This window comes from Dasypus novemcinctus, chromosome 21, assembly GCF_030445035.2.
Source record: "Dasypus novemcinctus isolate mDasNov1 chromosome 21, mDasNov1.1.hap2, whole genome shotgun sequence".
Taxonomy (NCBI): domain Eukaryota; kingdom Metazoa; phylum Chordata; class Mammalia; order Cingulata; family Dasypodidae; genus Dasypus; species Dasypus novemcinctus.
This window is the reverse complement of record NC_080693.1, coordinates 83,775,126-83,801,414: the sequence shown is the minus strand read 5'-3', so window position 1 is coordinate 83,801,414 and position 26,289 is coordinate 83,775,126. Positions and strand designations below refer to the sequence as shown.

General features: G+C 60.7%; 1 protein-coding gene across 1 annotated transcript in view; it reads right to left on the bottom strand.

Moving 5' to 3' along the window:
- LOC131275147 (SH2B adapter protein 1-like) overlaps positions 1–26,289 on the bottom strand; it is a 74,155-nt gene that overhangs the window by 31,703 nt on the left and 16,163 nt on the right. Inside the window, 3 exon segments of the mRNA XM_071210914.1 lie at positions 2–584; positions 587–880; positions 1,232–1,402. Coding sequence (XP_071067015.1) covers positions 2–584; positions 587–880; positions 1,232–1,402 — 1,048 coding nt within the window.

Sequence of the window (26,289 nt, the reverse complement as noted above, 5' to 3'; positions counted from 1 at the left end):
AGGTTGCCCTCCTCCCCCTGAGGTAGGCCCGGTTGCCCCTCCTCTCCAGCTCACTCCAGCTGGGTCAGGGGCTGCCTCTTCAGCCCCCATGAAACTCAGCAGCTCTTCCCTCTGCACCATCCCTGTTCCATCTTTCAAGGCCCCCCCTCTCCGACTTAGTCTCAGCCTCTCAAAACGGTGAGTCCATCTTTCCCCAGGGGACGTCTCGTCACCAACCAGTCCCCTACCAATGGTCCCAGCCCCACCAGAGGAGTTGGAGTTGCTGTTTCCTCCTAAGACTGGGGGGCCTGAGGAGGTCTCCAGGGGCCCAGCTGGAGAGGGTGGGTCAACGGTCCCCCGCCACTGCAGGAGTCCACGGACTGAACTGCGGATGGAGCGACCCACTGAGCGGAGGGAGAAGCGTTTCTTTAGCTTCGGCTTTGAGGAGGTCGTAGAAGAGGAAGAGACTGAGGAAGGGAGGGGGCTGGCCAGGTCCTCAGATGACCGAGAAGGGCCCAGCACAGCCAGGGGCCCACCCACCCTGCAGCTCTCAAGGGACAGGTCATGTGGTGGGATCTCCGCTCCAGGACTCAGGGGAGGACTCAGGGTGGTGAGAGAGAGCCAGAGGCCCGGGCCACCTCAGCTTCAAAGTGCTGCAGGAAGAGCTCAGCAAAATGGCGGGAGAAGGCAGCCTCAGCCCCCGGCCCCTCATATTGGGGGTGGGAGGCCAGGTAGAGGTGGAAACGGCGGGCAAAGTCCAGGGCAGCAGCCCGGGCATGGGACTCACAGAACTCGCGCTTGGCAGGGGAGGAATACGGGTCCAAAAATAGGCTAGAGGGGGCCACGCGTGCGGCAGCTTGCCACGGATCGGATGGAGGGGCCTGCCAGGGGGAGGCGGAGCCTGGGGGGGCCGCTGGTGCGGAGGGCGCAAGAGGAGCCATTGCCCATGCGGTGTTACAAAATGGCTGTGGGCCGTCCCCAGCGGTACTACAAAATGGCGGCGGGCCACAAAATGGCCGTGGGCTACAAGATGGCCGCGGACCACCGTGCGCGGAGGGGTAAAATGGTGGGGAGGGAGCTTCCCACCCACCCAGGCAGGAAGTCGTCGGGGGGAGGGAGGGGTAAAGGGACCTCCCCTTTTCGAGCGAGGAAGAAGGCGGAAGTCCACCATCTTGAGAGTGCCTCTCCTTTTCAAGTGAGGAAGAAGGCGGAAGTTCGCCATCTTCACTGGCGTTCGGCACTGCAAGATTACACTGTTTAGGGGGACAATTTTCGAGCGCGTTATTAAGGCGCTCGACAAGCGACTCAGAGTCGGAGTCGGAGCTGGCATCAGGATCCCGATCAGGATCCCGGTTAAAGTCGCCGTCCTGACAATCACGGCGGCAGCGGTGGCGCGGCTGGAGGGATTCGATGGTAGGGGCGCCTTGAAGGCAGGAGCGGATGGTAAAAAGCGCCGGTAATAAGCCAGGAGGGAATCTTTTACCTTCCTGCTCCACAGCAGAAGTGACCCTATCTATAAGGTGAGTGTAGGTATCCGGGTCCCAGAGCTGACATGTGGTAAGCCACGGATTAAAGGGGAGAAGAAGGTCCCAATATGCTTGGAACTGTTTCAAAGAGATCTTACACCGGTGAGTGTCTAGGAGACCGGTGAGGGCCCGAACTTGCGGGGCTTGCTTAGCAGAAAGGATGTTACCCATTGCTAATGGCCTTTTGGAGCCGATAAGAAAAGGGGCCCTTACCTTGAGAGCGCAGCGATGGGAGCTGAGGTGCGCGGTGAGACGAGGGGTCGGAGCCGACCGGACTCCGACGGTGGTCGCGGGCCAAAGGAAGGCCCCGACGAGGAGAAGGCGGAACGACGAGCAGTGGAGCAAGGCAAAGGGGAGCAAGCGCAGAGGGGAGGAGGCAGGGGTGAAGGCAGGGGTGGAGGTGCTCAGGCACGTGCTCCTGAGAGTTTTATTGGCGCCTCTTAATCATAGCGGGTCGGTATAAGCCCCCGACATGGAAGGAGAAAGCCATCCAGCGATTCTCCCAGACCGCCGTGGATCGTATGAGGTCACCAAAGTTCAGGAGCAGCAATGCAGAGCGAAAAGATAGGGGTGAGAAGAGAGGAGGGCGTAGGGCTGTGGTAGGGTTACTTCAGACGTGCAAGCATGCGCTCCCGAGAAATCCAAGGCTCCTCTTAATCATAGCGGGTCGGTATAAGCTCCCGACACGGAAGGAGAAAGCCATCCAGCGATTCTCCCAGACCGCTGTGGATCATATGAGGTAGCCAAGGCTCAGGTAGCAGCAATGTTGCACGAGAGAAGCCCCACGGTGAGAAGAGAGGGGGGGGGGGGCCGCCAGGTTATGGAGTGAGGCTGTGGTGGGGTTGCACTGCCCCACGTTGGGCGCCAGCTGCGACGGTTTGCTTGGTCGGTAGAGGTGGGGTCTGGCTGCGGACGAGGGGTCGGTCCAGCTTGGGACGAGGGGTCGGTCCCGCTTGGGACGAGGGGTCGGTCCCACTTGGGACGAGGGGTCAGTCCGGCAGCAGACGAGGTATTGGTCTCACAGGGGTTGCACGGTTCGGCTGACGGGGTCGCCCGGTGAAGCCGGCGACGAGGGGGTCGCCCGGAGAAGCAGGCGACGAACTGGGGACAAGGGAGGCCAGGCCCTTGTCGGGGGCTCTCAGGACTGGAGGGCGCACGGCAGAACTACTGCGGAGACAAGGTAAACACGCAAGTCCAACTTTATTGAGGGAGAGGCAATAGTTTTATAGGGGCTGGGGAAGGCTGATTGGTCGAAGCCACGCCCTGTTCTGATTGGTTGCCGGAGAAAGGTCAGTGGGAGGTACTGGACGGGGGAGGGGTGGTGATTAGGGATTGGCTGTTGCTGTTGCTGGGGGAAGTGGCAGGGTTTAGTGATTGGTGGCTGCTGTTGCTGGGGTAGAGGGCAGACTTGAGTTTCCCGCCTTGTGCCTGGCTGTTGCTGCTGTCGGGGGGGGGGGGAAGGGCAGACTGGAATTTTCCGCCCTGCGCCTACGCAGGGAGAAAGAAGAAGAAGGGTGTTGCCTCATAAGGCATCGTGCGGTGCTATCCGGGAGGAGGGGCGGCCGCGGAGGCATGGCTGCCGAGAAGGGGAGACCCGAGGGCACTCTGCGCCCATGCCGAGCTCCCTTCAGGGGTGGCGGTGAGTCTGACCAGCCACCCTATTATGGGGGCAGCGGCCTACCGCGGCTGCTCCCCTGCCAGGCCAGCAAACCACACTTCAGCCGGAATTAGGCCTACTGCGGCTGCTCCCCCGCCAGGCCAGCAAACCACACTTCAGCCCGAGGGGTGACCGCACGCTGCCTTCAAATCCAGCGATTTCCAGGGCACAGTTCACTTAGGAGCAAATAAGAGCTCTGGTTTTATTGTTACTATTTCAAACCCGGCCTTAGTGAGGGGTCTGGCCAGCTAGGGCTCCAGGCGTGACAACCCGAAGTCAGCGTTGGAATGCATTTGTCACGGCCCAGCCTCGGAACCACGGGGACGCCTGGGTGACAGATGAGTTTGTCACTGTGGCTTGTTGGGGTTTCATTCCTCAAAGACGAGGTCCAACGTGTGACGCTGAGGCTGTGTCTTTAGCGAGGAATTAAGATTTAATCCAGGCTCGAGGACAGGCGCGGGGCAAATCAATTCTCGGTCAGCCCGCAGAGTTGGCTCTCCTGGCAAAGGCCCGCAGTCAGCACGGTGACAACAGCCCTTGCGACGTCTTCCCGCCAGGGCTTTGCCTGACAGCATTTCACCAAGGAAGAGACCCAGACTTGGCGGGCTGCCTTAGCTTCCGGAGCTGCTGTAACAAACACGCCCACACCGGTGGTCTGAAACAACAGGAGTCCATTCTCTGGCACTTCTGGAGGCCACGAGGTCGAAGCCGAGGCCGTGCTCTCTCCGGGGGCTCCGTGCCTGCCCCGTCCAGCTCCTGGCGGCCCCGGGCGCTCCTGGCTTGGGGCTGCCTTTCTCCCACCCCTGCCTGCGTCTCCAGGTGCCTTTCTCTGGGACACTGTGTCTTTCTTTTAGGACATTTGTCATTGGATTTAGGGCACCCCTGGGTAACCTAAGATGATATCATCTTGAGACTTTCCTGCAAAGACCCTTTTTCCAAGGCTCCGGGTGGACGTGTTTTTTTGGGGCTACCATTCAGCAGGGCTTAAGTAACTTGCTGAGGGACACCGGTGGCCACCAGGTCGTGAGGTGCCCCAGGGGAGCGGATGTGGCTGGGGGGCCTGCGCCCGGGGCCCTCGGCGCCCTCTGCTTCTCTAGGATAGCACCTTCTCAGAGAACACGCAGCCGCACCCCCGAGACTCCCAGGCCCCCTGGGGAGGAGGGGAGGGCCGCCTCTTCTTCGGGGGCCGCAGAGTGAGCAGAGAGCCTGGCCATCGCGCGCTGCCGGGAGATCCGGGTCTCTGCCGCGTGCTCTGTGATGGCAGCATAGTGTGTTCCTGGGTCAAAAGAGCCACTTTGCAAATCCTGGAGGAGCAGGTCAGAGGGACCTCATGGACCCACCTGGGGACGTTTTGGTCCTCGAGTGGGGGATGTCCCCATAAAGCTACAAAGCCAGACGCTGGGATGGAAGCCAGCTTTCCTGAGCACCCCCTGTTCCCTGGTACGGCAGCCACGAGGTGGGCTCACAGAGCCCCCAGGAGCACACAGGGGGGGTGGGCAAAGTCAGGGAGGAGAGAAGGGGCCTGGCCAGGGCCCACCTAAGGGGGAGGCCCAAGGGAGCTGGGGACCAAGAGGAGGGGCCAGTGTCCTTGTGGTTTGAGCGCAGGAAATGGAGGGCTGGGGGGACGAGCAGGGGGCCCCAGTGAGCATGGGGGCTGGGGGGCAGGTCGAGAGCCCCAGTGAATGTGGGGGGCTGGGGAAGGCCAGACCACTGGTCCTCGGGTGAGTGGGGGGGTGGGGGAGCAGGCAGCGAGGCCCCAGCGAGTCTGGAGGGCCGGGGTGGGTGGGCCGGGGGTCCCGTGGCACAGGTGGAGCTGGGGCGTGCTGGAGTGGGCTGGTTCTTCCAGCTTCCCCAGGTGAGGGTGCACCTGGCTGTGGCCGCGTCAAAGGCCCTGGAGGCGTGAGCACTGGGTACCGCACGTCCCTTGCCTGTCGCCTGCCCTCATACCCACCAGCAGGGCCACGTCCCTGCCTCATAGATGACCATCAGATTCCAGAAGGATCAGAAGTGTGCAGAGGGTAGAAAGCCCACACAGGGTGGGCCCGGGGTTCCAGCCCATGTTTTAATTTGTATTCTGGTTTATTTTTGGGGGTTGCCCGTGCCCCTTCTGCATCCCAGGACTCTGTAGGTTAGGCTGCGGGACAACTGCGAGGGAGAGAAGGACGAAATCCACCCAAGCATTCCTAGACCTTGGTGCGTCGTGTGGAGGGTGCCGGGCTGGAGGAGGGCACGTGGGCCACCTCGGGGATGCCGTGTGTCCCTGCCTTTGCACATCTCACCACGTGCGCGGCAGGCTCCGGGGTCCTGGGGGCGGCAGCGTGGCCCTGACCTGGCAGCCGGGGAGTTGAGCGGTGCAGGCAGGGGCCCTGCTTGGAAGGTCGCTTGTCATCTCTGGACCTTGGGGTCAGTTCTTGCACTGTGGGGCTGTCCTTGGATGTGCTTCTGAGTCCGATTTCTAGGATCTATGCACGGTCTCAGAAGGTGCCACTGAGTCACGGGGAGACGGGACCCAGCACCGTCTGCCCTGGAAGGACTCAGGCTCCCTGCACAGACGGTTGGCGGCTCCCTGAACCGCAGCCCGGGGTCAAATCCCTGTAACGAATCCCTTTATGTGTGTGTGAGTCTATGTATACATTTGTGCATATCTATTTATACATGCATTGTAAATCTATGTGCATGTACGTGGATATTTATGTATATTGTGCATCTATGTGTATACGCATGCGTGAGTGTATACTACGTGTATGTATATATCTATGGTATACACATGTATCTGTATATCTTTGTGCATATGCATGTCTATATCTTTGTGTGTGTATTTGCGTATGTGTATGAATGCCTATGTGTATGTATAGTGTGTATGTATGTTTATGTGTGCATGTATATGTGCATGCATGTGTATGTATAGGCTCGTGTACATGTATAGTATGTGCAGCACATGCATGTTTATGAAGGGGCATATATGCACACGCACATGTGCAATGCATGTGTACATACGTGCATGTGTGCGCGCACACATGCATGTGGATTTGTATGTGCATGTGTGTGCATGTGCACATGTAAATGTATGTGATCTCCCAGTGGCTCTGCTCTCCGGCTGACCCATTGGCTCCCCCTTCCCATCATTGAAGTCTCCCCCAAATGCCCCCCCCAGAGTGTCCCCACGCCTCGGCCGGCCCTTCCCCTGGCTCCCCCTTGCCTTCTTCCCAGCACCCTCAGTGCCTACGACGGTGCCGTTGTCACGCTTGCACTGTCGGTGTGTGTCTCGTGCGTCTCGTTAGGAGAAGACCAGTTCCGGTCCCTGCTGGGAGGCCAGCGCCTCACGGGGGCCCGAGGCTCGCCCACTGCAGCGCCTCCCTTCTCACCTGAGGGGTCGGGACACCCTGAGCGGTGGGGGGCTCGCGCAGGGCCGCCGACCCTTGCAGGGCAGGCAGCGTGGAGCCTGTCTGCCGACGTGCGGCCCAGCGCCCCCACGACCTGTGCTGCCATCAGACCCTGGGTCGTCCTTGGACTGGTGACCCCCCCAACCGGAGAAGGATGCACAGCCTGCCAGTCCTGGTCCCTGGAAATGGCTCTCCAGATGCCACCAAGACAAGCAATTCCAGGCACCCTACTGGGCTGCCCAGTCTCAGCTGGGAAAACTTCCCTTTGTGTTACTTTATTCCCTGGGGTCCTCTGAGGCTGGATGGGAGAGGGGAGCCTGGGGGAGCTGCCTTCTGCTGAGGGTGCCCTGCTCTGCCCTGCTGCAGCCAGCTGTGCCCGGGGCCTGTGCCTTCGAGGTGGACCCTGCTGCAGGTGGCTGGAGCCGCAGGCGAGAGCCAGCGGTGCCTGTCCTTCCCTCCCCTCCGTGCCAGGGGGGCCGCCTGCTCCTGAAACGGATGAGCATGTAGGGCCCTCTGGGCTCTGAGAAGGTGCCAATCTGCCCGGGGAAGACATGCAGAAGCACCAGGGGCAGCCGACTTTGCAGAGAAGCAGGAGAGTCCCGGAAAAGGCAGCCGACTTTGCAGAGAAGCAGGAGAGTCCCGGAAAAGGAGCTGGCTTCGCCCTGCTGCCAGCGGATCTGAGCTGGTGCAGCAGCAGCATGTTGTGTGTGTGCACGGGTGTGTGCACGTGTGTACATGGGTGTGAGTGCACATGTGGGTGAGTGTGGCTGTGAGTGTGCGCGCGCGCACAGATGTGTATGTGTGTGGGCGTGTGCACGCACAGGCATGTGTGTGTCCAGGTGAGCATGCATGCATGTAAGCCCATGCGTGCACATGCGTGTGAATGCATGGGTGCGTGGGCGTGTGTACTGGTGTGCACATGCAGGTATACGTGTGGGTGTGCATGTGTGTGTGGGTTTGTGCACGTGTGTATGTGTGTGTGCGAGTGCAGGTGTGCATGCACATGCGGGTGTGCGTGCATGTGCGGGTGTGTGCATGTGAATGTGTGTGTGCGTGCGTGTGTGGTGTGCATGCGTGCATGTGCACGTGCCTCTGGCTGTTCCAGGACTGAAGTGGTTTTTTTCAGGGCTGGGGCTCCCGGGGTCCAAAGCCCCGGCTTTAGTCCTCGTCTCCCTTGGTTTGTGTCTCTGGAACTGCCCGGGGTCTTTTAAATCACAGGGATGGCTGGACGTGTCCACAAGCCAGCGCTGGAGGTGGCATGTGCCCGCTGCGACCTCTCCAGAGCAGGCCGTGGTGAATGGTGGGCCGCAGCAGGGAGCGGCCTCTTCTCCCCCCACGAAGAGGTTAAGGTCCCGGCATGGGTTCCGGCCGTCGGGGCAGGAGCACTCCCTTCCCAGGCCCCTGCTGGGCGGGAGGCTACATCCCCCAACCTGACCCCATCGATCCCCCCAGTGTGCACCTGCTGAGGTGCACGCGGTGGTAAGCCCACCTGCAGGCCTGGTGAGTCGGCACACGGGAGGCGTCGGGCGGCGGAGGCCCAGACCCGAGCTGACCCACAGGCTGCGGCGGGCACCTGAGCCGGCCCGGCCCGCCCGCGGGAAAGCTGAGCCCCTCGGCTGGAGCCTGCGTCCCCGAGGCAGACGGCGAGGACCCGAGCCTGGCGTGGCTGGGGAGCAGGAGCCCGGCCAGACCCAAGACGCACCCCGCCAGCCATTCGGGTAGGCAGGGCGCCTGCCTGGAGCCCCCAGCCCCGGCCCCGAGCTCACCTTGGCCTTGGGCGGGCAGGTCTGGAGGCGCACTGGGGGCTGGGGGTGCAGCATGCTCCTGGGGAGCCATGAGCTGAGCCGAGAGTGGCCGCCTCGCCCGGGGCACAGCGGGAGCATGTCCGGCCCCTGTCCAGGGACCCCACAGCTGCTCTCCTCAGTCTGGCTTTGACCTTCCAGCCCTGGATGCTTCCCGCCCTGGATGCTCCCCGCCCCACCCCCACCCCTGCTGGTCATGCTGTCTTGTCACCTTCCTGGCTCCTTCGGGTTTGCAGCCTCAGGGCCTCGGGCTGAGTGCCAGCAGCCAGTAAACACTCGTCAACCGGTGGCTTCTGGCAGGACCCCTTCTGGGCAACCCAGCCCCATCTGTGTCTTGCCACCATCTGGGCCACTGCTTCGGCCAGGACCACTGCGGGTGTGTGTTCCCAGTTATTCCACCTTTTGGAAATCCTTCAGAACCCCGTTCGAAGGCCACCTCCTCCAGGAAGCCTTCCAGGTCCCTCCAGCTGGGAGGGCTGCTCCCTTCCCTGAGCTCCCTCCTGGCCTTCTGGGGGCGAGGGGCTCCTCCCTCCAGCCTGGGCTGCCCCTATGCTGCCTGTGGCCCTTTTGTCAGTGACTCATCAAAGCAACGCCCAAGGGGTGGCCCTGTGCCCCAAGGCCCTGCCTCAGGGTTCAGGGTACCGGGTCTCACCTGGGGCAGGTGTGCCTGCGGCCTTGGGGCCAGAGAAGCACACCCACTGCACCTGTAGCGCCAGGGTCCCCGGCCTCTGAGACTCTCCTCGAGGGGGTCCTGGCCCCCCCGGGGCTCCAGCCTGAGCCTGATCCCGTGCCCCCACTCCACGCCCCTTGAGAAGTGAAGAGCAGCTCCCGGGGTCCTGCCCCCGGCCGAGCCCGCGCAGGCCAGCCCTCCCATTAGCCTGGAAAGGAACTTTCCAGGGCAGGTTAGAGGACGAGTGAGCTTGGGGCGGCTGGTGAGATGACAGGATGGCTCAAAGGGGCAACAGCTGGCCAGGGGCGGGGCGGGGCTGAAGCAGTCTTGGGGGGCCTGATGGTTTGAACCGTGTCCCCCAAAAGATGAGTCCATGTCCTAACTCCTCATCCCACAGTGGGCTCTCACTTGGCAATCGGGCAGCCACGGGGACTTAGTGAAGATGGGGTCGGCTGGGTTGGGGCAGCTGTGTGCCCGTCGACGGGCGTCTCACAGGAAGGGACACTGGAGACGGACACCGGGAGAAGGGCTGCCACGGAGGGCCACGGCCACTGAAGAGGCCACGGAGCCGGTGTCGGGGCACGCTGCCCTGCCAGCGCCAGCAGGCCAGTGTCCCTTGTTCTCGGCCCAGCACGTGGTGGCTGCTGGCAGGAGGCTCAGCGGAACGAGGGGCGAACCTGCCTCGCGCCTTTGCTGAGTCGGCGGGAGCGCGCTCGGGCCCTGGGAAGCCGTGGGAGGGGGCACTCCCCGCAGGAGGGGTGGCCTGGGAGCACGGGAGCGGCCTGGCCAGTCGCCGCCTGCTCCCCCGTCTCCAGGCGGCGGGTGGCGTGGCCGGGGTGGGGGGCGCTCGGCGGCTGCGGAGGTGCCCCCCGAGCCATGCGGGCTGCCTCGCTCTCGCTCTAAACAGAAGTCAGCCGGCAGCTGAGCGGGTGGCAGGCCTCCTCGCCTCGTCTGGGGACCCTTGGAGAGGAAGATGGATTGTGAATGTCTCAATTTCTCTGCCTCAGGTGACAGGTGACAATTTGCAATCATGTTGCTGTGTGGATGTTTTGAAGCTCAGTCTCAAATCTGACCTCATCCCCTTTTCCCCCGCTTTGGGCACCTGCTGCTGGTCTTTGCCTGAGGCCATTCCTTCAAGAGGTGGCACTTTCCGTGGTGTCTGGACCCAAGGGAGACGACCTGGCCTCCCCGCCTCCAGCCAGGCCCCTCAACCAGTGTTCCCCTTGCTGCGAAGCTGTGTGGGACGGGGACCTGCTCACCGCCCACCTGGGGGAAAACCAGCCCTGGGTGCTCTGGGTGGCCAGGGAGCCGTCTGTGCCCCTGCAGGAGCTGTGGGTGCGGGGCCCACCTGCTCTTTGTCCACCAGCGCTGGTTCGGCTATGCCCCCCGCCTTTGGCTGGGCCCGCCCTTCTGCCTCCAACGCTCTCCCCACTTTTTCTGCCCCCGCCTCCATGCACGTGCCCTTTAGGACCAAGCAGAGGAGTCAGGCTGACCCCCTGCCCCTGGGGACCCCAACCAGGCCAGAGGCTGCCCCTGGGGCTGGGGACACGACTAGGTCTAGAGGTGTATCAGTCAGGCCTGTTAACTGCGTAACAAACAAGCCTCAAACCCCACTGACTCAATAAGTAGCACATTTGTTCTCAGTTACGTGAAATCCAGTGCGGATGCCCCTGGTCAGGTGGCCCTTCCCCAAGAGGGACTCAGGACCAGCTCCCTCTACCGGTGACACTGCCGTCTTCAACACGGGCCTCCAGGGAAGGGACAAGAGCACGGGACAGTCCACTGGAACATGAGAGCACATCCTTTCCAGGCCATTCTTCTGGCCTGAGCCGGAGGTTTGCCCCCTCCCCCCCCCGCCGTCCTTGGAGGAGGTGGGGTGGGAAAGGTGGTCTCCGGCTGGACAGCCGCTTCTCGGGTGCAACTCTAGGGCCAGGGAGCCCCAGGCTTCGTGTCAGCTCTGTCTCTGCCACGGGCGCGGGGTCAGCTGTGTGACCTCGGGCACATCACAGGACAGTCTGTGCCTCCAGTTCCCTGACGAGGCCCCTTGGGCGGCGCCTGCGAGGCTGTCACCGGGCGCCCCTCGCCGGGCCGCGGTACGCGGCCTCTGCGGGTCACCAGGTTGAGCCCGGCAGCGGTCAAAGCGCCTGGAGGCACAGTTCAGAAAACGCAGCTGACCGGGGACGGTGACAGCCTGGACCCTCTCCGCCGCCCTGCCGAGCCCTGTTCCACCTTGTGCTTCCGTGCCCTCTTGTTTCTGGGATCCGGGGTCGAAGGCCGGGAAGTCCATGGAAGCCGCAGGTGGGCTCGGGTGGGCGCAGGCGGGGGCCGCGCCGGGCAGTGAGCCCTGCGGGCGCTGGGCAGCGACCTCTCGCGCACCTCTGCGGGGGCCGCAGGAAGCCTCCTGGGGCGTGCCAGAGCTGGAAGGGCCGGCGCCGTTTACAGGTGAGCCAAGCGAGGCCCAATCGCCCGGGTCAGAGGCCCAGCGGGGGGCTTGGACCCCGGTTTCTCGACTCCTAGACTCTTCTGGTCTGCTCCGCCCCAGGGAAGGGGCCACGCAGAGCCGGCTCAGGCCACGGCGCACGGAGACGGGACGGTGTGCGCAGCGACAGCCGCCTGCGCAGGTCTGTCTGGTGGATGCTACTGGAAAGTGAAAGTAAAAGCAACAAAAGCATGATGTAAAGGGGACACAACAATTCTGATCGCGTCTCAGGAGCTCTAACCAATTGGGCGTGTCCTGGATGGTTGAAACTGGAGGCAGGGGCTTGGGGGAGGTGGGGGCTGCTTGCACAGGGGGCCCCTCCAGCCCGATCCTTTTAAACCTTAAGACTCACGACGAAATTTGCATGCATGCTCCTGAAGTAAGAGCATTTCCAGTTGTTTCCAAGCCTTCCAATGCTTTCTCTTGCCCCAGCTGGGGTGTCCCTGGTAGCTTCAGACACCCCCAAAAACAAAATCAGAGGAGCCTTTGGACTGGCAGCAGCCTCGCTTGTCTGAACCCGGCTCCCTCTTACGCAGCACCCCCAGGCCCCGTCTCCTCCCAAGCACCAGCTCACAGAACTGGGCGAAGGACTGACGGCCACATGTTATTTTGTCCCCTCCTGAGCCTGATTGTGGAGCTAACTTGAAACAGGGGGTCCTTGATGCCGTTTCCCATGAACTGGGTCTGGGGACAGCAACCAGCCTTTCTTTTTTCTACTGGGGTGGGGCAAGGCGACGAATGCTTCCCTAACTGGGAGCAAGTTGCACGTGAATGCATGCCATTCGTGAATTTGTACCATTTTGGAATCAAAACTAAAGCTGTACCAGCCTTTGAAAGTGGTAAAAACGAGGAAAGGGTGGAATGGGGCGCTAGGCGTTTGCAAAGTCTTCTCTGGGCAAAAAGCCCCCGCTCTGCCCACCCCTCAGAAGTCCTTGGCAAGGTGGGAGCGCCCATGGAAGGATTTTGGGGGAGAGCAACCTCAGCCCAGGAGGACTTCATCGTGGAGGCCGGAACGGATTCCACTCTGAGGGGGAAAGGGCTCTTTACAGCATTAAGAGGCTGAAATCTGATGAAAAGGCGAATAAACTCAATCTCCCCTGCATCGTTCATCTGGGACTTCATCAGACTCAAACCCATTAGAAAAATTCACATTGAAAGCATCATTTATAATGGACCAAAATAAGAGGAAACCCTGGTTCTGGTGGGAGGTAGATAGCACTTCCACCTTCGCGGAGATCTTTCATTATCCCCACCCCTCCTCCTCTGCAGGCTTTGACAGCCCTGCCTCCTCCCCAAGACTAATCATTAGACTAATTAGTGGCTAATCAATGTTTAATGAAAATGTAGCCTTTAATTACAGGAAGTGCCATGGCAACTTGGGAATAGAAGGTGGTGGCAAGAGGGATGGGAATTTCTGAAGCTTGCCTTGGGGACCCAAGCAGAAAGGTTTCTTCCTTGGATTTCTTCCCTTCTTTGCCCTTTGGCTTGGGAGGATCTGGAGAGCTGGAGAGGGGAGAAAAGCGAGGGAGTGGAGAGCGGAATGGGTCGCTCTGGTGTCTTGCTTCTGGCTTGCTACCCGGCTCTCCCACCTCCTCATGGAAGCTGGCCCCATGGTTCTACCTCAGCTTTACTCTATTTTTCCTCTAATAAGCCTTTATTGAGTATATAGATACTTGCATTTAGACTAGAACCCAAACTTCTTATGATGACTTGTAAGAGCCTTGGTTCGTGGTTCTCTACCTTAGCTGTGTGCTCAGATCTCTGAGAGATTATAAAATTCTGAGACAAGGATAGACAAATCTGAGAAACCAGAAATGGATCCAGCACATATGAACACTCGCTGTATGCTGCAGGTGGCACTGCAGAGGAGGGGGACAGGATGACCTTCCCAGAGAGGGCACTGGGTCAGCCAGATAGCTGTGTGAGAGAAAAGAGCGAAGCTTGACTCCTACCTCACACCGTACTTCAAAATCAACTCCCCCTTTTAGAAGATAACATAGACTATCTCGAATATTCTCATGATACAATGAGAGCACTGTCAACAAGGAAAGGATTGGAAAATTGGACTACATTAAGGTGAAAAACTTCTGTTCATCATTAAGAGAGTGAGAAGGCAAACACAGAGCTGGTTAAGATACTTGTAATCTATGTGATCACAGGAAAGGGCTCATAGAAAAATGGGAAAAAGAGCAAGCGCTGGGGTTTAGTGTATACCCAGGGGACATGAATCTCTGGACTGCTCATGTAATAGCCAGGCCCTGAGCCTCAACAGACTAGCAACTCCTACACTCTGGTATATTGGACTTACCCCACTCAGCTAACATGGAGGTGAAGAATGTCAACCACCACACCAGGGAGCCAAGAGTGCCTACAACTGGAAGCAGGAGAATTGCATCCAGCATCCATGTGGAATCTAAGCCCCCTCTTTATAGATGTGGAGTGGACACAACCAATCCAGGGTCCACAGGATGGAGGAATAGAATATGGATTAGAGTGGATTTACTGATATTTTGTTCATTAACTATTGTGATTAGTAATCAAAGAAAATGTAGCCTTGATGTGGAGAAAGTGGCCATGGTGGCTGATGGGGGTAGGGAGTGGGAAGAAGAGATGTGATGTGGGGGCATTTTCAGGACTTTGTCCTGGGTGGTGGTGCAGGGACAGTTACTGGACATTGTATGTCCTCCCATGGCCCACTGGGTGGACTGGGGGAGAGTGTAAACTATAATGTGGACCATTGACCATGTGGTGCAGCAGTGCTCAGAGATGTATTCACCAAGCGCAATCAATGTCCCATGATGATGGAGGAGGTTGCTATGGGAGGAGTGGGGTGAGGGGAGTGGGGGGGTATATGGGGACCTCATTTTTTTTAATGTAACATTTAAAAAATAAAGACAAAAAAAAAGAAAAAGAGCAAGGGGGCGCTGATGCAAAATACCAGAAACCCATTGTCTTTTTTTTTTTTTTTAGATTTATTAACCCCTCCTACCCTCTGCTGTTTTTGCTGTCTGTGTCTATTTGCTATGTGATTTTCTGTATCTATTTCTCTCTCTCTTTTTGGTCTTCTCCTCTTTCTCCTCTAGGATTCAGAGGGATTTGATCCTGGGGACCTCTGATGTGGAGAGAGGTTCCCTGTCGATTGTGCCACCTCAGTTCCTGGCCTCTGCTGTGCTTCACTTTGACTCTCCCCTTTGTCTCTCTTCTGTTGTGTCATCATCTTGCTGCGTGACTCACTTGCATTGCATTGCTGGCTCCCTGTGCGGGCACTGGCTCACCGCGTGGGCAGTGACGTGGGCACTGGCTCACCGCGTGGGCAGTGACGTGGGTACCTGGCTCACCATGCAGGCACGCTTTCTCTTCTTTTTCACCAGGCGGTCCCAGGGGATGAACCCGGGTCCTCCCATATGGTAGGTGGAGGCCTTATCACTTGAGCCACATCCACTTCCCCCCACTGGCTTTTATAAAGGGTATTTATTTGGGGTAGAAGCTTACAGTTACCAGGCCATAAAGCATAAGTTACTTCCCTCACCAGTCTCTTGCCACATGTTGGGGTAAGATGGCTGCCGACGTCTGCCAGGGTTCAGGCTTCCTGGGTTCCTCTCTTCCTGGGGCTCCATTTCTCTCCAGGCTCAGCTGCTCCCTCCACAAGGCCAGCTGTAGACTATCAGGTAGAATGGCTCATCTCTCTCCCCGGGGCTTCTGCTGTGTCTAAGGAACCGTTTCTATTCCTCTCTGTTCTTCTCCTGTGTGTTCATTCCCGGGCTCCAACTTGAAAAACTCCCAACTCTGTCTTCTGCCATGTCTTTTATCTGTGAGTCCCCACCCACTGGTGGGGACTCCATGCCCTGCTGATGTGGCCCAATCAAAGCCCTAATCATAATTTAATTAAGTAAAAGTGAAACTTCAGACCGACCAGTTTACAAACATAATCCATTATCTATTTTTGGAATTCATAAACCATGCCAAACTGCCACAGTAAGTACTTCACAAAGTGCTTTACCAGCCATTAGGGAAATGCAAACTGAGATACTGCTCTGTACCCACTGGAATGGCTGAAACGAAAAGCTGGGCAATCCCAAGGGTTGGTAAAGGTGGAGAACAATTGGGACTCTCAGACATGGCTGGCAGGAGTGTGACTGGATCGACCACTCTGGAAAACTGTTCAGGAGACTCCGCGGGAGCCCAGCACATGCCTGCCCGGGGCCCAGCCTTGCCATTTCTAGCTCTCTGCCAGGGAAGGTGTGTGCACACCTGCTCCTGAATCCAGGTAAGCACGAGCACAGCAGCGCTGTCTCTCACAGCCCCAGGCGGGAAGCAGCCCAGATGCCTTTCAACTGGAGAAATAGATTTGGGGTCCGTACAGTGAGATACAAAACAGAACATTTACACTCAACAAACCTCCCCAAAATACCATTGAAGGAAAGAATCCAGGCACATGGAGCTCAGGAGCAGGCGAGGCTGAGCTCTGGATGATGCTTCTCCTTGGGGAGGAGGAACGGGTAGTGCTGGGGGGGCCTCCTGGGGATCTGGTAATAGTTTCTTTCTTGATGCAGGTCATGGCTGCGTGGACGGTCCGCTTTGTGACAATTCATTGGGCATACACTTGGGATTTTGGGACTTTTGGGCATATGCACTATTTTGTTAAAACAATGAAACACAATCCCTAATATAAAGCCTGGGCCCAGGCCAGAGTCTGTGGGGGGTGGGGAGGCTCGGGAAGGGGTTTGTAACATCTCAGGGGAGTCTGATGCGTAGGGTTCGGGTTAGATTGGGATGAGGTTAGGGTTAGCGTTAGGTTAGGCTGGGGCCAGGTTTAGGTTCAAGAGGGCCCTGCTGGCCTGGCCTGCCTTGCTGACCTTCTTCTTACCCCTCCTCTTCTCTTCTGTTTCTCTAACATACCGATGCCTTTTTGGCCCCAGCGCTTTGTGCTTGCTGCCTCCTGAGCTTGGAACGCCATTTTCAGGTTGACTCCTTCACGTCACCTCCTAGCGTTGCCTGCTCTGAGGCTCTCATCTAAATGGGGCCCTACTCTAGATACCGTCACCTCTTCTTGCTTATTTCCTCTCTATTCTAGTGGTAGAGTCAAGGCCCCGAGCCCCCAGTTCTCACTTCATTGTCCTCTTCTTGGATTTAAAGGAAGACAATATCTTCTACTTACGTTTGAGGACAGGCTGTGGACAGAAACGGCACACACCACCTCCAGAATTTGCCACAGAACCTCTGGTATATCTATCCACATGCTCTACTCTTTTTCCACAATGATTTTGGGGACAGACTGTGTTCGATGGAAGAGTCCTGGCTTGCAAGGAGCTTGGAACCATGAGTCACCCCCAGGATGACAACTGTCGGGAAGAGCTGCCCGGACCACGTGTCCACGAGGGGAGCCTTCGGTGAAGCCACTGAGCTCTCGGTTTACCTGTTACGCAGCAGAGCTGAACTCTCCTGACTCACGCAGCACTTTCTGGCATCTGGGATTGTCTTCTTCGATCATTTGCTCTGGGCTCCTTTTCTGTCTCTCCCTCCGGGATATAAACTCCTGTTGATGACGGTATACCAGGGTCCCCTTAGCACAGCGCCTGGCACAGAGTTGGCGCTCAGTGAGTCTATGGGGATGATGGCAGATGCAGTGCTAGATGACACACCGCCAGGATGCTGGAGACAGAGCTCAGGGGCGCAGGGGGTGGAGAACAGAAACAGCACAGACCCCTGGCTTGGGCCCAGCTCTGCACGACCCAGCTTCCCTCCCTGAGCTCGGCTCCCTCCTCTGTAAATAGGACTTTCTTTCTGGGCTTGCAGGGCGGATTAGAGGAGCTCCTGCTCAGCCACCTCCCAGCACAGGGCGTGACAAGTAGTGGGCATGCAATGGTTTCTAGTTCTCTCTTCCAAGAGGAACTAAAAGCTCTGAGCCCAGAGTGAACGGCCAGGCGTTTCATTTGCGTTCTGCGAGGCTGGAGGGAGGGGTGGAGAGGGGAGAGCTGGGGAGGGCCCTCTGCACCCCACCTGGGTAGGGGACGGGACTCGCAGCTGCAGGGAGCAGCCTGATGGGCGCACTTGCCAAGTTCACCACGGCGGCTTTGGCGCACTCTGTCCTCCATCACCCTCCCCTTTCCATTCCGTGTCTTCCGCCCCTGAAGCTCTGTCTTCCTTTCTCCCACCTGAGCCGCCCTCACCTGTCTGTAAACTCTTCCGGGTCACACCGCTGGCTTCTACCCTGGCCCCGGACATCTTTCTTCCAAGGGATGACTCCCCAAAACTGGAGAGCTCTCGGCAGCAACTGAACGACTGCAAACGCAGGGGGTGGCGGTTGTGCCTGTCTACTCGCGGGCTCCGACCTCGCCGGCCATGGAAGGGCATCCTCCCACCTGCGTGAGAAGCAGCCTGCGCCCTGGTCCTGTCCCCACCGGCGCGGGCAGCGCTGGTTCACGGGCTGCTTCCTCCTGGACTAACCTGCCGGCTTCTCTACCCCGTGCCCGGATGGGCCGGTGGGGGCCAGCTGACTGCTCCTCTCCAAGTACAAGCAGGTGTGGAGGGTGGGCCTTGGGGACCATCTGGTCCAGGGCACCCCGACTTTTTGTACTATGGAACTCTTTGGTATTTAGTGAAGCCAGTGGGCTCCTTCTTAGAATAATTTTTTAAAAAGATCTATTTATTTATTTATTTCTCTCCCCTTCCTCCCCACTTCCCCGCCCTGATTGTTTGTTCTCTGTGTCTATTTGCTACGGCGTCTTCTTGTCCACTTCTGTTGTTGTCAGCGGCATGGGAATCTGTGTTTCTTTTTGTTGCGTCATCTTGTTGTGTCAGCTCTCCGTGTGGGCGGCGCCATTCCTGGGCAGGCTGCACTTTCCTTCGTGCTGGGCGGCTCTCCTTACGGGGCGCACTCCTTGCACGTGGGGCTCCCCTATGCGGGGACACCCCTGCGTGGCAGGGCACTCCTTGCGCGCATCAGCACTGCGCATGGGCCAGCTGCACACGGGTCAAGGAGGTCTGGGGTTTGAACCGCGGACCTCCCATGTGGTAGGCGGACGCCCTAACCACTGGACCAAGTCCGCTTCCCTTATGCACAAAACCCAAGTTTCTAGCATTATTGTATTGAAATACAATGATCAAAATATTTTAAAACGGGATATAATAGATATGCTTTTCAGTGCATTAAAGAACATGCTCGGGAGGCAGGTGTCATCAGGGGAAACCGAATTTCAGGATGGCGGCCACTCCCGGCGCAGCTGCAGACGCTGCAGACTCCACTCTGCTTGGCACCGTCACGCACGATGGAAGGGACTGTCACACGGGGGGCAGCAGGAAGGCTTGGCCGTCGCAGTCACAGTCCCCCCGTCGCCCCGGGTGAGGAAGCCCTGTCTCGAGCCCCGCGCCCCGGCCTCGGCCTCGTGGGAGGGAAGCTGCGCCCTGAGCCCAGCCCGTCCGGGCAGGTTTCCCGGCCCCCAGGCTGCTGGCCTCCCCGATTCAGCAGGTCCAGGGTTCTAGGCGGCAGGTTGGCGTGGCTGTCAGCAACCCCCCCCCCCCCCAGGAGAAGGAGCCCCCCTGGCTCTTCCTTCTCACTGGCAATGCCCATCCCTTCAGGCCGAGCTCCCCGCCCCTTGCGGGGACAGTGTGGGGCCGGGCAGGGCCAGGCTGCGGCCTTCAGAGGAACCACGGCCGCGTCTCCTCGTGCCACCTGCTCTCACGGGGCCGCGCAGTGCCGAGGTCCCCTCGCCTGCGGCCGCCGGCTCAAGCCCCTCTCCCCACCGCCCGCCCCTCCCCCTGGCCTCCAGGGTGGTCCTGCTGCTCTGGGGGCGGCAGGCGTGGAGGTGGCGGGGCAGGACGGGGCGCTGAGCTGGGCTGAGCTGTGCCCGGGCGCTTTGTAGAGAGCTGTGAGTGTGGAAGGAGGCGCCCGAGACGCCGGCCAGGCTTTCCCTCGGCTGCTCGAGACGCGCCAGGCGCACGCGTTTTCAGGGTTAGAGGACCCCAGCGCCCCCTCTGCTCTGCAATGCGGGGCAGGGGCCTCAGCCGCAGTTCCTCGTGCTGCCTGCTCCTGCTGCGGGCGGGGCCCGCTCCCCACTTCCCGCACCTCCCGGGGTCCCAGCTCGGCGCCTTGTCCTGCTGCTGTGCCCTGCTGTGGCCTGGTCCTGGATGGTGCCCGTCGAGCCGGTGCCGTCGCCATGCACAGCCCATTGGAGAGAGGGGGGCGGGAGGCCGTGGGGAAGCTGGAGGGGCATGGGGCGCCTCCTCGGAGGTCGTGGGCTCCCGGGACCCTGCCTCGGGTGCCACCTTGGGCTGGTCACACTGGGCCTGGGGCTGCCTGGGCCCCTCCCTGCGCCTGCCCATGATGGCCTCTGGGTGCGCCCCGATGCTGAGGGACGTCGAGGCTGAGTGCGCTGGGCAAGCTGATCGGAAAAATTATCCAAGGGAGTGGCATGGTGGAGCATGGGGGACAGGCGGGAGGAGTGGGAGAGGGAAAGGGGGAGGGGGAAGAGGAGAAAGAGAAAAAGAGGAGAAACGGAGGGCAGGAGGAGAGAGAGAGGAGAGGTAGGGAGGAGGGAGGAGGGGAGGGGGAGGAGGGAGGAGGGAGGGGGAAGGGGAGGAGGGGAGGAGGGAGGAGGGAGGGGGAGGGGGAAGGGGAGGAGGGAGGGGGAGGGGGAAGGAGGAGGAACAGGGGAGGAAGAGGGAGGGTGGGAGGGGGAGGGGGAAGGAGGAGGAACAGGGGAGGAAGAGGGAGGGTGGGAGGGGGAGGGGAGGAGGAAGGAGGAGCAGGGGGAGGAGGGAGGAAGAAGGGGAAGAGGAGGAGGAAGGGAGGAGGGGGAGGAGCAGGGGAGGAGGAGGAAGGGAGGAGGGGGAGGGGGAGGAGGAACAGGGGGAGGAGGGGGAGGAAGGAGGGAGAAGGAGGAAAGAAGGAGGGGGAAGGAGGGAGGAGGGAGAGCAGGGGAGGAGCGGGGAGCGGTTCTCGGTGTGTAAATTCGCAGGTGGCAAGGAGCTTCCCAGGTTTTCCTTCTTCGGGAGCACGGCGAGCCCTTCCCTTTCGCGGCGGCGCATTCCTGACCTTTGAACACCTTTGCACAGCGAGTCCTCCAGGGCCGCTGGTCTTGGGACCCCTGCGACCAAAGGGTCTCAGTTGCCATCGTTATAAGATAACCCCTCGTTCTCCGCCCGCCCTCTCGCCGGCGCAGGCTGGCCCGTGAGGTCGCCGTCCGTGTCGCCGGCCGCGGCGCACCCCCGAGGGCGGCGCAGGCCTGTCAGTGGACGGGGACAGCCTGCCGGTGCCCGGCCGCCTCCTTGGGGCCCCAGGACGACCTTCTGGGCCCTCTCCCTGCAGCTGAAGGCCGGCGGCTCCGAAGCGTCCCGCGGCGGGGTGGGGCCTGGCCGCCCCCCGGGGAGCTGGCGCAGGGGCAGGAGCGCGCACAGCGCGCGCAGGGCTTGTGGGGGCTGGGGTAGGGGGCTCGGTGGCCAAGACTCGCGTGTGGGACCAGGCGTCGGTGCGTACACGTGGGAACGCGCAGGCTGGAGGCCTCCAGCGTGGCACGGACTCGGGGCTTCCGGAGCGAAGGCCGGGCGGGACCCGGCCGGGGTGCTGGAGCGCGCCGCCCTTGCCGCGCCCGGGCCGGGCTTTTGCCGGGAGGCTCCTCTGTCCCGCGCCCCCGGACCCTCAGAGGGCGGAAGTCGCTGTCAGGCCTGCGCATGCTCAGATGCCTCGCGCCCCAGCGCATCCCCAGCCCCGCAGCGCCCGCGAGGTCCGCCCAGAGGGCTTGGGGGTGTGGAGGGGAGAGGCGCCTGGCCCCGCGGGCAGACACGCCTGGCCCATCTGTCTACACCACCCCAGCGGGCCTAGCCCGGGGTCAGCTGCATTTTTGTGTCATCTGTCCCTTTGGGTGGGCAAAGAACCCGAGGCGTGGCAGCTGGCGGGAGCTCCAAGCCCGGCATCTCCAGCTGACCGAGGGGCTCCGCACGCTCCCTTCACGTTCTGTCTCCTCCGCGCGCTTCCCCTGCTCACCTCACTGGAAGGACCAATTACCTCTTGCCTGAACCACTGCCAAGGCTTCTCTCCTCCACCCACCCCCTCACAGCCTATACACTCCACTGTGCTCCAGAAGCAGAGCTATTTCCACGGCATGCCACAGCTCAAGAACATTCAGTGGCTCCTTGTTACCCTAGAAGAAATTCCAGACTCAGCGTGGCATTGGAGCCCCTCGATTTAGCCCTGGGTTGACCTCGGACCACGTCCCGCCCACCTCACGTTCTCCTGGACTCTGGACCAAACAAGGTGACCTGTTTGCAACCCTCACAGTCCCATCTGCGTCCACCCAACACGGGTGGGGTGCTGGCAAGTTCTGTGCAGGAGAGGAAATCCCGGATGACTTCCCGTCCCACGCTGTCTTCTCCTTTCTCTCAACTCTGAACAGCTGTGGTCTGGCTCACTGCGTGGAAATGCATTTATTCAATAAACACTCTTTGTGGCGTTTGGGCTCAGCGTCATCCTCCCGAGCTCCTAAAGTGCCCGGAGGGGTCCTTCTCCAGCAACCTCCCTCCTCACGTCCCAAATCGTACGGCCTTTTCCACTCGCCTTTGCAATGCCTTTGCAATTTTTGCATTTTCAAAATGCTATCGGGAGCTCGCGGCTTTCTCGCCTTGCTCTCCTTTCCTTCGCCGCCACCACCACGTTCTCGGCAGGCTCTTGTCTTGGTGTGCTGGACCCTGAGGGTGCCCGGGGCAAGGCAGGCCCCGTTTTGGCTCCTGGTTTTTGTTGCATCGGGCGAGGCAGGTGCGGGAATACTCTGTTATGTGGTAAGTATTAAAACGATGCAGCGGCGCGAGGAGAGCAGATGCTGGAGCGCCGATGCTGTCCTGGGGGTGTCAGGGTGACATGAAGCTGGGGTCTGGGGCAGGCGCTCGCAGGGCAGAGGAGATGTGGGGAAGGGGCAGGGCGCCCCTGGGGGACTAGAAGCCGGGGAGGGGGTGCAGGCTGAGATAAAGGCAGAGAAACAGGCCGAAAGGCATGGCTGGCCAAGGCAGGGGCCTTGGCTTCCATCTGGGGCAATGGGGAGCCATGGAGGGGATCTGGGCAGGGGAGTGATGTGATCAGGTTGCCTTTTGGGGAGATCACCTTCGGCGTGCTTTGTGGAGACTCTATTAGAAGGTGGGGGAGAAGGGGGGCCACGGTCTGGGCCTGTCCACGGCCCGCTCCGCAGCCGGGCTCGTCTCGGAACAGCCAGTTGCTTACGTGTCGTGTCTGCAGCGGGCGGCGCGGCCTGTGGAGCCCTGGGTGTTCACTCTCCGGCCCTTCCCAGGGCTCTGCGGCCCCCGGGCTGGAAGGTGACCCCTGGAGCCCGAGGCGAGGATGGGGTGCAGCGAGGCTACCTGGGAGGCGATGGCAGGAGGCTGGGGTGAGGGGGTGGGGCCGAGAGGAAGGGGAGGAAGGCCGGGTACAAGGGGAGGGTGGAGGGCGGCGAGACAATGGGGCCGGCTCCGCGGGGCCCTCAAGGGGGGTAGAGGAGGTGCCCTTCCCGGTGCGGGCGCCGTCAGGGGCTTCCCTCCCCCAGGGGCCGAGGCTTCCCCCGGGGGCACCGACTCCCCTGCGCGACCGCGGGGCTCACGAGGGGACCCCTGGGGGGCTGGCGGCTTTGGGAGGTGGACGTGGTCAGAACCGACGGCAGGGCTGGGCCAGGGGTCTGTGACGTCACGGGGGGGCGCATGCCTCGCTGGCGACGGGGCCCCCGCTGACGTCCAGGGTGGACGGCGGTGGTGGACGGGAGGGGGAAGTTCAGAGAGGGAGGGGGCCGGCAGGACTCGGGCTGGACGGGGTGAGGAGGCGCCGTGGTACCCTCGAGCGAGGTGCGTCCATGGAAGCCCCTGCCCTGCTGGACGGAGTGGGGTTCAGGTGTGGAAAGCTCGCGGCCGCCTCGACAGCGCTAGCACCTGCGTGCCTGCCCGCCCCGAGCCTTGCCCGGGATTCGGGAACGAAATGGGAAAGGCTTCCCCCACTCCCTGCACACGGCTGGGGACGGTGAGCCCGGGCCGCCCCGGGAGCGGCCGGCCAGCCTCTGTCCCCGTCGGGAGGACGCTGTCTGTGGAACTCCTCATTCTCCCCCGGGCTGGTGTGGTGGGTGGCCAGCGGTGGCTCCTGAGCCTGCGCTGCGTTTGTGGGGGCAGAGCTGGCCGCAGGGAACGTGCACCCCCACCTGGAGATCAGAGGGGAGAGGGAGCTGTAGGGGAAGGGGGTCTTCCCTGGGGCACGGGCTGGGATCTGGGGCCCCTCCCTCCCGAGCGGCGTGTCCCGAAGCTTAGAGGGTGAGCGGGCAGCCGTGCCATCCCGGGCCGGAGGGGACCTGGAGAGATCTGTGCCGCATCCTAGGACCTGGGGTCCAGGCATCCTCCACTTCTGCTCTTAAACCAATAGCCTTATCGAGATCCACTTTGCACACCGCACATCTCGCCCATTGAAAGTGCTCAGTTTGATGTTTTTAGTACGTTTACTGAGCTGTGCAGCCATCACCTTTTCATCAGCCCCCGAAAGGAGCCCCATCCCCTTTAGCTGTCTCCCTGCAACACCTCGTACTCCCCCACCCCAAGCAACTACTTTCTGCCTTGATGGATTTGCCTGTTCTAGGCATTCCTGTAAATGGGGTCGTTCGGCATGTGACCCGTTGAGCCTCACGTTTTCAGGGTTCCCCCGCGTCACAGCATGGAGCTTGCATGTGGCCCTTTCGATGGCTGAGTCCTGGTCCACCGCACGGGTCTCTCCACGTCCAGGGACTTCCATGGACTACTTTGGGACCATCAGTTGCCTAAGACAGGGATTGGCAAACTTCTGTACAGGGTCAGCTAGGAAACACGTCCTGCTTTGTGGGCTGCTCCGTCTCTGTGACAGCTTCCTGGCTCTGGCACTTAGCACCAAGGCAGCTGTGGGCAACACATACTTGAGCGGCGTGGCCGTGTGCCAACGAGACTTTGTTTACGAGGGCGGGGTGGGGGGGAGTGGACTTGGCCCAGTGGTTAGGGCGTCTGTCTACCACATGGGAGGTCCACAGTTCAAACCCCGGGCCTCCTTGACCCATGTGGACTGGCCCATGCGCAGTGCTGATGCATGCAAGGAGTGCCCTGCCACGCAGGGGTGTTCCCCACGTAGGGGAGCCCCACGTGCAAGGAGTGCGCCCCGTAAGGAGAGCTGCCCAGCGCGAAGGAAAGTGCAGCCTACCCAGGAGTAGCGCCGCACACATGGAGAGCTGACACAAGATGACACAATAAAAAGAAACACAGATTCCCGTGCCGCTGACAACAACAGAAGCGGACAAAGAAGACGCAGCAAATAGACACAGAGAACAGACAATCGGGGTCGGGGGGTGGGGGGGAAGGGGAGAGAAATAAATAAATAAATAAATCTTTGGGGGAAAAAAAAGAGGGCCGGGGGCTTCCAGGTCCGGCCCGTGGCCTGGAGCTTGTGGACACGTGGCTTCAAGGAGTCTCAAAACGCTTTGAGTCCTGGGCGTCCGCAGTGAGCGCCACCCTGGTTCCAGCTTCTCCGGCAGCCTGGGCTCCGGATCTCCTGTCCCGCTTGCTGTGGTTTCGGGGCAGGGTGTCCTCTCCCAGGATGAGCCTCCTGGGTCTTCTCTGCACTCGCGCAGCGCAGGGTGCCGTGGCCCGCCCAGCTCTGCCTGGGGGATGAAGGTGGCGTCTACCCGCCCGCGCTTACGCCTTCAGTTTCTGGGACAAGCTCTTGCTCCCTGGACTCCTTGATCACGAAACCACCACCGAACGGCTCTGAGCACGGGCACTTAGGACTGCCTCCTGCCCCGCGCAGCAGGCTCAGATGAGAGCGCGGATAGCTCAGACGAGAGCGCGGGTGGCTCAGCCAAGGCCACGCGGTGCATGTGGGACGGGAGCGGGGTCTCATCCTGGTCTCCCACACCAGGCTCTTTCCTTGGCACCGAGCCAGCTTTTCTTTAAAAAGAATTTTTTTGGATAATGAACTTCATTTAGAGAGAGTTTTAAAATTACAGAAAAATAGTTGAGGAAGCGCAGATCTTTGCCTGCCCCTCCCCACAGTTTCCTCCACGACTGACTGACGTCCCTCTCAGGGCCCTGAGGCTGATGAACGGATATCGCTGCCTCATTGGGGGCCCTGGACTTGGACCCGCCTCTCTCCGCTGTGTGTCCTGTGGGTTCTGACGTCAGGTCAGCACTACGGGGTCACCCAGGGTGGCCTCACTGTCCAGGACATGCCCTGGCGGTCATGCCCCCCCAGCCCCAGCTATCTCCCAGACCCCCTCCTTTCCCCGGGTCCAGAGCCAGTTAGGGAGAAGCGGGGGGCAGAGGCCCCTGACTCTGATGGGCCTGTGAGAGGCCGAGGAAGGCTCCCCAAAAGGCTCCATGTCTAACGCCGGCACCATGAGTGCCGAGCTGGAAAGTGGACCTTTGCGGATATGACGACGTTAAGGGTCTTGAGATGGGGAGGTGGCCCGGATTACACGGGGGGCTCCCCGTGCCGTCACGCATGTCCTCGGAAGGGAGGGGCAGAGGCAGGTTCTGCACACGGCGCAGAGGCTTCGGGAAAGGCTGGCGGTGGAGGTGGAGGGGCGCGGCGGCCAGCCGGGGAAGGCCAGCAGCCCGGTGGCTGCAGGGGCGAGGAAGGGGTGCCCCCCCACGCCTCTGGAGGGACCCCGGCCCTGCCCACACTTGGACTTCAGCCGCCGCCTCCAGACGGGAGAGAATAAACATGTGCTGTTGCCAGCTCCTGGCTCTGGGCCTCAGTGACAGCTGCCCTGGAAGCTCGGGCGAGGTCACTGGGCCTGAGGCCACTTTCCGAGC